The sequence below is a fragment of the Osmerus mordax genome, chromosome 25 (genome assembly GCF_038355195.1).
Source record: "Osmerus mordax isolate fOsmMor3 chromosome 25, fOsmMor3.pri, whole genome shotgun sequence".
Lineage (NCBI taxonomy): Eukaryota > Metazoa > Chordata > Actinopteri > Osmeriformes > Osmeridae > Osmerus > Osmerus mordax.
Window position 1 is genome coordinate 722,748 of NC_090074.1, and position 11,803 is coordinate 734,550.

At 49.3% G+C, this 11,803-nt stretch overlaps 1 protein-coding gene across 1 annotated transcript; it reads right to left on the reverse strand.

Annotated features, from left to right (window-relative positions):
* Window positions 1-8,255: 8,255 nt before the first annotated feature.
* On the reverse strand, window positions 8,256-11,463 carry LOC136933656 (frizzled-9-like). The gene is given in 2 exon segments (XM_067229136.1): window positions 8,256-10,551; window positions 10,553-11,463. Coding segments are annotated over 2 exon segments (1,773 nt in total). The 5' UTR covers window positions 10,799-11,463; the 3' UTR covers window positions 8,256-9,024.
* Window positions 11,464-11,803: the final 340 nt, after the last annotated feature.

An 11,803-nucleotide genomic window follows, 5' to 3' on the forward strand; every position in this document is an offset into this window, starting at 1 on the left:
AGCATGTCTGGTCCAGGGTCTGAGGGTGTTTAGCATGTCTGGTCCAGGGTCTGAGGGTGTTCAGCATGTCTGGTCCAGGGTCTGAGGGTGTTCAGCATGTCTGGTCCAGGGTCTGAGGGTGTTCAGCATGTCTGGTCCAGGGTCTGAGAGTGTTTAGCATGTCTGGTCCAGGGTCTGAGGGTGTTCAGCATGTCTGGTCCAGGGTCTGAGGGTGTTCAGCATGTCTGGTCCAGGGTCTGAGGGTGTTCAGCATGTCTGGTCCAGGGTCTGAGGGTGTTCAGCATGTCTGGTCCAGGGTCTGAGGGTGTTTAGCATGTCTGGTCCAGGGTCTGAGGGTGTTCAGCATGTCTGGTCCAGGGTCTGAGGGTGTTCAGCATGTCTGGTCCAGGGTCTGAGGGTGTTCAGCATGTCTGGTCCAGGGTCTGAGAGTGTTTAGCATGTCTGGTCCAGGGTCTGAGGGTGTTCAGCATGTCTGGTCCAGGGTCTGAGGGTGTTCAGCATGTCTGGTCCAGGGTCTGAGGGTGTTCAGCATGTCTGGTCCAGGGTCTGAGGGTGTTCGAGTCCCCCCCTCCCACCGCCTTCACACTCTGGAACATAACGCCCTCCTCGATATTAAACCTAAAGTTTAAGTACAAACTTACTAAACTTGTACTAAATTGGACACACAAAATCTGTACATGTTTTGTTCCCTTCCAAATGTGTAGATAAATATAATGAAAAATGTAGTAATATCTCATGTGAAACATTGACATGTGATTGAGGTTTGATATTTTTCCACTTGGGCCGTCGTCCATTTTCTTTTCATTAAACGGTGATAAGAGAAACAAGTCTGGCATGAAAGCTGGAGCCATGTGGAGCTCTGCTTTAGATAAATATGCAGCCACTGTTGGTCTGGAAAATAATCTGTGCTTTCCCTTGTTAGGCTGGATTAACAGTGGGCTCCACAAACACAGGGTCCTGACCAGGGGGCTAATTTGGATCCTAACTCCCGCACGCCACTCTCCTTCTCCTGGTTTCATTTCTTCCATCCTTTCATCCGAGCTGGACGACTTTTGATGCTGGTTTCCCGTCAACGTTCTTGTGACGTCATAAAAAAAAAACGCCTGTTTGCATTTGGCCTTTTACGAAAAGCAGAACTCAAAAACGAAGCAGATGATTCTGGCGGGCTTGAATTCAGGAAATGCTGAGAAGCACATTCTTTAATCTGTTTGTCTCTGAGTGTATTTACCTTCGCAATTTTCTACTTTCCACAACATGACCAGAAAACAAGCAAACCTGGATCTAATTAAGAGGCTATAAACGACACTTTGTCGAACAAATGACTGAGTGGGAGATTCTGCCAGCTTTACATTTTTGGTCACAGAGAGAGATGGAAGTGATTTTGTTTACCCATAGCAGGAGGACAGGAGAATATAGTGTGCCTCAGGGTCACTAATTATCCTTCTATAGAATCAACATTACAAGGTAGCTGACATCATAGTAGTAATTTCTCACTGAACACTATGTAAATAACTCAAAAACATTTCTCACTGGCACCCTGAAATGACATGGCATTAAAAATAGACCTAATAACTAAATCACGTCTAGTTTAATCGCCCGTCCCTCCACCGTCGTAATGATGGAAAATCCCACCACAAACACACACCACATCACACACACACCACACACACACACACACCACACATTTCAGGATGGCCGTCTTCTCCCTCCGAGACACCTTCGTTTCCTCCAAGGGCTTCTTCCTGGATCGGACGACAGCCAGGCGTCTGGCCGAGCGGGCAGTGATGCTGGGGAGAGCTGCTCCTGATAGGGTGGCCCGCCGGGGGCTCCGGGGAGCAGGGCTGGGGGCCCCGTGCTGCTGGGGGCTCCGTGCTGCTGGGGGCCCCGTGCTGCTGGGGCCCCGTGCTGCTGGGGGCTCCGGGGAGCAGGGCTGGGGGCCCCCCGGGGGAAACGGCCCCAGGCTGGCGTGAGACGAGGTAATGGGCTGCACATGGCCTAGCGGGGCCTGGTCTTTACTACCACACACCCGGTGTGTCTGGAGTCACTAATAACTAACGCTGACAAACATCCACCAACCATCCACCCCCCCCCATGGGAAGCTCTGTTTACGAGTTTCTGTTTTGAGTACGTAGCTACAACACACTCTTACACCAGACGAAATAACACACTGTAACACTAGACGATATAACATTACATTTATACATTTAGCAGACGCTTTTATCCAAGTACAATAATTTAAGACAGTTACAACAAGAGCAACAAGTCTCTCCATAAGAGTCATTGTGATCCTGGAGGAAACTAACATCAGGTCCAGCCAATCATTCCTAAGTGCCGTTGTACTCCCGGAATAATACACTCTTACACCAGACGAAATAACACACTGTTACACCAACACACTCTCTCTAGCAAGGGGGGGGGCTCTCCATGCGGCTGCCAGTGTTACCGACCAAGTGTCACTGGCCCAGACTCCCCTGCACAGATCAAGCCAAATCTGGAACAAAAAAACCCTCGTAGTTTTAGCAGGCTTAACCTGCGCTGGGGAAGCTGTGTAACTGTGTGTAACTGTGCGTGTCCTACAGAGTTGTAGCTGCAGAACTTAACCCTCCTTCTCAACATGTCCCCCGGCCCGCTGACGGCTCAGTAATGAAGGAAGCAGGAGACAGACCTGTCAGCATATGGCCTCTTCAGTGTTCCCTCACTGGTGGACCTCTCTCCTCTCCCTCATTTTGTCTCTCCCTCCCTCTCTCCCTATTGGGACCTCCGTTCTCTTCCTCCCTCCCTTCCTAGTGGACCTCTCCCTCCTTCTCTCCCTCCCTGGTGGACCTCTCTCCCTCGCTCCCTATTGGACCTCTCCCTCTCTCCCTCCCTCTCTCCCTCCCTCTCTCCCTCCTTCTCTCTCTCCCTCCCTCCCTCCCTCCCTCCCTCCCTAATGGACTTCTCCCTCCTTCTCTCTCTCCCTCCCTCCCTAATGGACTTCTCCCTCCTTCTCTCTCTCCCTCCCTCCCTCCCTCCCTATTGGACCTCTCCCTCCTTCTCTCTCTCCCTCCTTCTCTCCCTCCCTCCCTCCCTAATGGACTTCTCCCTCCTTCTCTCTCTCCCTCCCTCCCTCCCTCCCTCCCCAGTAGACCTCTCTCCTCTCCGTCTCTCCATGCGTTACAAAGCTTTCTCTGTGTTGTGGAGAAGGCAGGAGCCACGGGCCCTTTGTCAAGACGGCTGTCTCTCCGCTTTAGACGTCTCCGCTTTAGAACGGTTGTCTTAAATTCTACATGCTTCTTAACCAAATTCGGTTTAATAGCACTGCCTCAAGACCGATGTTTGTGTCCGACCCTACTTTAAGAAATTGGACGTAATCCTCACAAACTTCCTCCCAGTGACAGCTGCAGCGGAACACAACAGCACCTTTCATGATGCACACCCACAGTCTGAGCAGGACTGGAGCTGACCCTTGTTTTGACTCAAAACATGACGTCACTTTAGCTAACGTTGCCTATCCACGTTTTTGTCACTGAGGCTTTAAATCATCTCTACTACACACACACACACACACACACATACATCAAGAGTCCTAATATCACACAAGTACCTGTAAAAGTCCTTTTCTAAACTCTCTAAAACCCAGGAGAAACAGTTGTGGGCAACAAAAAAAAAAAAACGAATTTGTTGATTCCTTGGTTCGGCCAATCCTGAATAAATTCTGTTTGTCCACCGGTTTGCCTGACCAAATAAAACAAACAGAGAAATGGAGGGAGGGTGTTTTCTGAGGACAACCGTGTTGGCTTGGTAGCTGCTGAACTCCAAGTCTGAGCATCAGCAGAAGTGATGCATCACATGTTCTGGAGTGACGCCTGCTTCAGAAAACAAGTACAGGGGGGGCGGGTACAGGGGGGCATCACACACCAAAGCTGATTCAATGTACTATTTTCATAGTTGAGGATTCTGTCGATTTTAATCAAGTGACTCAGATGAACAAAAGCTGTGTTCCCCCCCCCCCGGTACTAGGAACTAGGATCCAGGGTCTAGGAACTAGGATCCAGGGTCTAGGAACTAGGATCCAGGGTCTAGATGGAGTTCCTGGGAGCGAAAAGCTGGAACCAGTAAGATCATAAGATAATCAAGGACCACAGCTCCTATAACAGCCATGCTCGTCTGCGTTTCCCTGCGAGGCCATCATCAACGGGCTCGAAGAATAGATCTGGCTCTTCTATTTCTAAATCTGTTCATTAAACCAAAAGCCTGTAGCTTTGGAGCATCTGCAAATTGGTGCGAACTGTAGTTAGTCTAGTCAGAGAGGGAGGTGGGTGGGACATAGAAGGATTTAGCTTCATAAGAGGCACAACCCCAAAGGGATAGCTTTTGATATCCAACCATGAGATAAAAAAAGAATCTGTGATTATGTGTGTATGTGTGAGAGAGTGTTGCTGATGTGTGTGTATGTGTGAGAGAGTGTTTGCTGATGTGTGTGTGTGTGTATTTGTGTGTGTGTCTCATCAGTCAATCACTGTCACTCAATCAACCCTTCCCACAACCAAAGTCAAAAACCAGACTTCAGATAACAAGTAAAAAGTAAACTAACATCAATGGACCATGTGGGTACAGCATTCAAAGCCAAATGACATTGTCAGGCTGGTGGCCTTTGGTAAATGAGGCCCAGATTTGGGGTGGGGGTGGGGTGAGATGGGGGGTGGGGTGGCCAGGGGTACTTTGTGCTAGTCGTTCAAGGCCTCTCTCTATCTGTATTTCTGTTGGGCTTTGAAGTTCAAAACATGAATGATGCACTGGCAGCACCCTCTGTTCCCCTCTCTCTCTCTGTTCCTCTCTCTGTCCTTGTGTGTGTGTCTCTCTCTCTGTTCCTCACTCTCTCTCTGTTCATCTCTTTCTGTTCTCCACTCTCTCCTTGAGTCTCTCTCTCTCTCTCTGTGTCTCTCTCTCACTCTCTCTGTGTCTCTCTCTCTCTATGTGTCTCTCTATGTCTCTCTCTCTGTCTCCCGAGAGAGAGAGAGAGAGAGAGAGAGAGAGAGAGAGAGAGATTGTTATCACAGAGTGGTGAAGAGCAGCCTAGCAACCAAAATCAAAATGGCAGCTTTATACCGGAGCCAAACATCTGACCTGGATGATGTGTCTGATGGCTGTGGTGAGGAGATTCGAGGCTGGTAGCTGTGTGGAACAAGCCTCCTGTTTGTTACATGTCCTCAGAGTAGGAAGCTAGCTGGTCTGAAATAGTCATTTACTGAAAGAACTAAATGTTGGTTCATATGAAATAAATTGAGATGACCCCAACCCCAAATATGTGACAATGATGCGACACCACAACCATGAAACTTTAGAACCATCCTGGTAAGGGTTGTGTGTGTCAGGGATTGCAAGGACATGGAGGTTGCTAGCAGGTGGGACATGGCAGATACAAGCAAGGACACATTACACTCAAGGAGGCCTGGGGGGAGGGATGGGGGCAGGGGGGATGGGGGGGCAGCGGGGATGGGGGCAGGGGGGGATGGGGGCAGGGGGGGATGGGGGGCAGCGGGGATGGGGGCAGGGGGGGATGGGGGCAGGGGGGATGGGGGGCAGCGGGGATGGGGGCAGGGGGGATGGGGGCAGCGGGGGATGGGGGCTAGAGGGATGGATGGGGGGCAGGGAGGGGCAGGGGGAGGCAGGGAGGGGCAGGGTAGCTGCTGGGAATTTTGGCGCTACACCCTTTCTAAGGGGCAGCAGGCTTTTCAATGGGCTTTTTCAATAGGCTCATTTCCACATCAAAACCAGCGTAGGAAAGGGATATGGCCAGGGGGGTGCAGAGTAATGAGACCTCCTCTCTCCCTCTCTCCCTCTCTCCCTCTCTCCCTCTCTCCCTCTCTCCCTCTCTCCCTCTCCCTCTCTCCCTCTCTCCCCTCTCTCCCTCCTCCCTCTCTCCCTCTCTCCCTCTCCCTCTCTCCCTCTCTCTCTCTCCCTCTCTCTCTCTCTCCCCTCATCTCTCCCCTCTCTCCCTCTCTCCCTCTCTCTCTCCCTCTCTCCCTCACCTCCTCTCTCCCTCTCTCTCCCTCTCTCCCTCTCCCTCTCTCCCTCTCTCCCTCTCTCCCTCTCTCCCTCTCTCCCTCTCTCCCTCTCTCCCTCTCCCTCTCTCCCTCTCTCCCTCTCTCCTCTCCCTTTCTCTCTTCCCCTTTCTCCAGGAGAGGGGGGGGGGGAAAGTCCCCTTTCCTTTAATGAAACCTTTTAATCAAACACATGGACACACATCAGCCTCCTTTTAAGAGGACACAATTACACAGATACTCTATCTTGTCCACTCTCCCACAATGGCTCGGGGATCCTCTATTGTGACCAGGCTCCCTGAAGGACCTGCTAGTCAATGGCCGGGTTATAGTCTGAAAGCTGGAATGTCAATGTGGAACGTTTCCCTGGTTTCACCGGACAAATGAAGATGGTTTAAGAGAGCCCCTCACTTCTGACTCGACTCACAGACTTTGTGAGGAGAGTGAGGTTTGTGTGTTCTGTCGTATTTAGCACAACAACTTACTTGTTATTTGACAGACAATAAACAGAGATGCACTGAGTGTTAAAGGTATTTCTGTGACTTTCAAAGTGCTAAATGCTGATTCTCAGCTTTAAAAAAACATCTGACTTCTATTTCTGTTAACTGACTGGTGCTACATATTCCACCTACTAAATAAAAATAAGTCAATGTCAACCTAAATTAAAAACCTTTCCATTTCACATCTTAAAAATCTTCTGACTGCTGTCAGTTTGTTGTCAGTTTGTTGTTCATAGGAAGCTTTGTGCCAAACAAACATGCTTTTTAGTCCTCCAGAAATCCCAACATATCATAAGAACAGGAATAGGGGCCTTTGGTATCTTATCATGAAAGGCCTTGTCAGGATTGTAACTGCTGATGCAGAACAGACTGTTATTGTTATGAGAAGCCAGTGTTCATGTAGCTACGTTGCCCGTGTGTAAACTTGAAAGCGGGCCTGCATTCATTGCTCTTTATTGTGAGTAAGCATTGCGTGGTTACGCACCACAGCAGCCCCCTGGCGCGAGGCTCCAAACAAACACGGCTTTTTATGGAGAAATGTAACTGTGGTTTTGGTCTCCGGGGGGAGAGCGCCTGCCAACCCAGGAGGCAGGCACCGGGAACAGGGAACAGCTACAACGGCCTCGCATTTAAACGACACGTCGGTTAGTCTGGCAGTGCACCAAATGTAAATAAATACCATCAGTGTTTAGAGGTGTAACGTAGGACGATGGATGTGAAATGTTCCTGTTCTACAGTAGCAACGGGGCCTATCTGAGGTGTTTAAAGTCGGATACGGATATTTATGACGTGATTTTCAGGACATGGGAGTTTGATAAGGCTGTGTCTGCCGTCTCCAGAAAGACGGGGGGATTGTTCTTTAGAGGCAGTTTCATGACTCAACTCTGAAAGTCCTGTACTCTTTCTCTATCACCATGGAATGTCGTCGGCCTATGCCAGTTATTATTACTGGACCTGACGATGTTTCAATGGAAAACAGAAAGTTCAGCATAACTTTATAAACACTGCCGCAGTCCTGGGTCTGGCAGCGCTGGTGATTTTCTGCCTTAAGCTACGCTGCAGGTTAGAACAATATTAACGCTTTTGTCAACCGACCAGAAATTTGGCACCAGGCATTTACTGCGGTGAACATACACACACACAGATTCTTGTTTGTGTTTTTAAGTCTGGATGTTTGAATTCCACAAATCTGACAGTACACTGAAAGAACAACACGAGGACACGAGAACATTAAACTGAACAGTTGAACTGGGAAACCAACCAGGAAGAATGTTTTAACCCTTGTGCTGCCTTCGGGTCACATGACCCAAAGATTCACAACGAACCATCGTTGTGTTTACCTAATTTTACCCAATACAAAAACAACTAAAAAGCATTTTATTTTAACCTTCGCAATGTGGGGGGTCTGAGACGGCCCGACGGTTAAAAGAAAATGCTTCACTTTGTTTTTGTATGCGGTAAAGTTGTCGCAATACGAAGGTGGGTCACAATGACTGATGGGTCAGAATGACCCGAAGATAACACAAGGGTTAAGATGGGTAATTAAATGGGTTCTTGAGCATAAAAAACGAAATGAATGTTAACAATGTTATTGTCTCGACATGACAAGATGACAATTGTCTATTTAAACCTGTCAAGAAAGGTTTTACATTTAATTAGGCAATATTTGATAGAAGAAAAGAGTTGACTTGAAAGAGTCTTATTCAGTGAAATGTTATATATTGAGTAAGACTGTTGTTTTGGGGAAGTCTTTCCTAAACTCAATCCACTGCATGTTAAGAGTAATCAGGCCGTTGGGTGTCTGGTGCTGTTTAGGACAGACTACCAAATAAAAAACATTGAGGCACATGAAAAAAAAAATCATCTATTTTTCAGGAAACACTGCAAAGTAAAGTATTAGAAAATCCAATAAAGTAAGCTTCTTTTTCAGGCACAACTTGGCCACGGCAAACATGAAAACTAACAGAAGTGACAGGGTGGTAATAGTTGAAAATATAAATATGTTTTATTTGCCTTATTTTGTTTCTGCAGAAAAATATGTATTTCTTTTCAAAGGCACTTTTACATCTCAACAGTTCCAATATTCAAAACTAATCACTCTTTTAATACATGTACTTTTATACAACATACAAAACTTATAACCAGCAATTAAATATCCAACAATAAATAAACACACAAAGAAAGGAAAGTATACCAAATGTTGATACATTCATGCAAGATAGCTTCTGCATTCATGTTGATTTAGTCGACCAGAAACAACCAGATTTGTGAAACATTACCCAACATGTATTCCCTTTCTCCCTTTGTCATTTGCTGGCAATCCAAAGCGATTGGGGATTGCAAGCCAAGCGAACCATAAAACACACCAAAAAAGTATCTTTCAGGCAACATTAACATCTGAAACACGCCAACCTGAGCACTTTATACAGAACACAGCTTTGTTTACCTGTGGCATAGAGTCAACACGCCCTGGCAGAACACCAGGCGCCTCTTAGCTTCCTTCACACGTGTGCAGGGCTCTCTAGATATGCGTCTGTTTTGGACATGTGCAGCACCACGGCAGGAGTCTTGTAGTGGCAGTGAGAGCCGCCGCAGGTCACGCTGCCACAGGGCTTCCTGTTAGTCCGCAGCGCAAGCTTCCTGTTGCACAGGCCCTGCCAGGTCTGCAGGGTCTTGGAGCTCCACACCCACACGCCGCTAGTGATGCCCACCACCAGGGACATGAAGATCTTCAGCATGAACACGGACACAGAGGGGATGGAGGCCTCCAGGGAGCAGTCCTCGTTCCTGCGGCCGGGGAACGACACGCACTTGCTCTCCAGGGTGCGGAACTTCCAGTAGTCCATGTTGAGCCTCTCGTAGAAGTAGCAGACGATCACACAAGTGGCTGGGACGGTGTACAGGATGGAGAACACGCCGATCTTCACCATCAGCTTCTCCAGCTTCTCCGTGTTGGTGCCGCCCGTCTTCATGATCTTGCGGATGTGGAAGAGGGCCACGAAGCCGGTGAGGATGAAGGAGGTGCCGATGACCAGGTAGCAGGACAGTGGGACCAGGACGAAGCCGGTCAGGGCGTTGACGTCCATGCTGCCCACGTAGCACAGCCCCGTCAGCTCGTCCCCCGCCACCTTCCTCATGGTGAGGATGATGATGGTCTTCAGCGCGGGGATGCCCCAGGCGGCCATGTGGAAGTAGCTGCTGTGGGCCTCGATGGCCTCGTGGCCCCACTTCTTCCCGGCAGCCAGGAACCAGGTGAGGGTGAGGACCACCCACCAAATGGACGAGGCCATGCCGAAGTAGTAGAGGATGAGGAAGACGATGGTGCAGCCCGTGGACTCCAGCCCCTCCTGGATGATGTACAGCTCGCCGTTCTCCCGGTCGCAGCCGATGTTCTCAGCTCCGGCCACGGAGCGGATGATGAAGGCCACGGAGTAGACGTTGTAGCACATGGAGAGGAAGATGATGGGCCTCTCAGGGTACTGGAAGCGCTGGGGGTCCAGGAGGAAGGTGAGCACTGTGAAGGCGGTGGAGACGAAGCACAGCGTGGACCACACCGCCATCCAGATGAAGGCGAAGTCCTTGTCCCGCCGCGACCAGAACACGTCCACCACCGAGGAGCAGCGTGGCGCGCACGACTGGCTCTTCTCTACGTACTGGAACTTCTCGGGGTTGTCGCAGTTGCCCAGGCTGGCCCCGGAGCGCCCTCCACCGCCCCCCGAGGGCTGCCTGGGTCTGGGGGGAACCGGAAGCATCCCCTCCCCCTTCTTGGTCTCCAGCTTGGTGTGGTTCTCCGGAGCCTCCATGCAGAGGGAGTTGGGGTCGTTCCTGGTGGGCAGCTTGGAGCAGTCCAGGGAGTCGGGCCAGCCGAAGCTGAACTTCTCCATGATGGGGGAGCACTTGAGCCGGGCCTGCTCGCACATGGGCCTGCAGGCGGGGATGGTGGTGGACACCTTGTCGGTGCACATGGGGACGTAGAGGGAGCAGAGGAAGAAGCGGAGGTGGACGTCACAGCCGTACTCCACCAGAGGGGGAAAACTCGTTGAGTTTGATGCTAGCCTCCGTCTGGCTCTCGTACTTCATGAAGTTGGGCATCCGGGTCATGTTGTAGCCGATGCCCTGACACATGGGTATGGTGATGGGTTCACATTTAGCAGGTCTGCCCCGCTCTATATCGTAGGCTCCTATCTCCAGACTGAAGCCGGCTATAATGTGTTGGCACCATAATAAGATCGCAATCCTCAGATTGAAGCTCCCCATGTTGATGTAGGGTGCCATTTAAGAACGGGGAAAGAAAAACAAAGAGGAGTACTTCATCCCATGAACAAAAAAACAAAAACAAAAAACAGCTTAAGTCTTTAGGAACAAAACGGTGAGTAAACGGCAAAACAGTTATAATGTGATGAGCCAATGCCCCAAATATGCCAGTCTAAATATCCCGAGTGCTGATGAGACAAAGTTCAAGATGGTGAGACGTTAACGACGAATAACGGAGTTCATCATCGGTGCAGCAGACAGACTTTTATGCCTTTTCCCTGGTCAGACTTGCACACCTCCGCAAAACGTGTTGTTTTTCTTTGGAACGAAATCCGAATACAGAGGTGAATTAAAAATGTGCGTATCCAACACGGGGCCGAAGTTTGATCCGATGTAAAGGTCTCACATGTTAACTACATGTATGACACAGGTAGAGTCGTGCATTGCACGACACATTCGAAAACAATTAGCTAATGTATTCCACCGGTAGCACGCGTATTAAACCTTGAGTGCAGACTCCCGTTCTCCAGTTGACCGTTATTTGTTGAAGGCTAATAAACTCAGGGGAAGGGGGAAGTATTTCATTTGCGAAATGCGAAGATTATTTTACAATCCCAAGACAATTTCCACCGGGTATATTTACACGGACCACGCGACGAGATTCAGTTTGATGAGAAATAGCGTACTGGTCCAGCTGTGTGTGGCTCCGTCTGTAGCACGGGAGTGTGTTAACTTTCTCTAGTCTTTGCCTACTCAGTAACGGGGCGGGATTTAGGTGACGAACTCAGTCTCTGGGTGCTCGCTCCGCCTAGTTCGGAAACCTTGACTTGTCTTACTGTCCTATTACACACACGAGCTTGAAGAACTAATGTATATTTAATTCCGTAAGATCTCACACCGTGTAAATAACATCAAAGCAGACACATATTACCGTTTACAATAAAGTATTTCGTTCATAGTGAATATCAGGCTGTTGGCAACAAAGGGTATTTTGAATGCACCCTCATGAAATTTCAGCCAGACGTG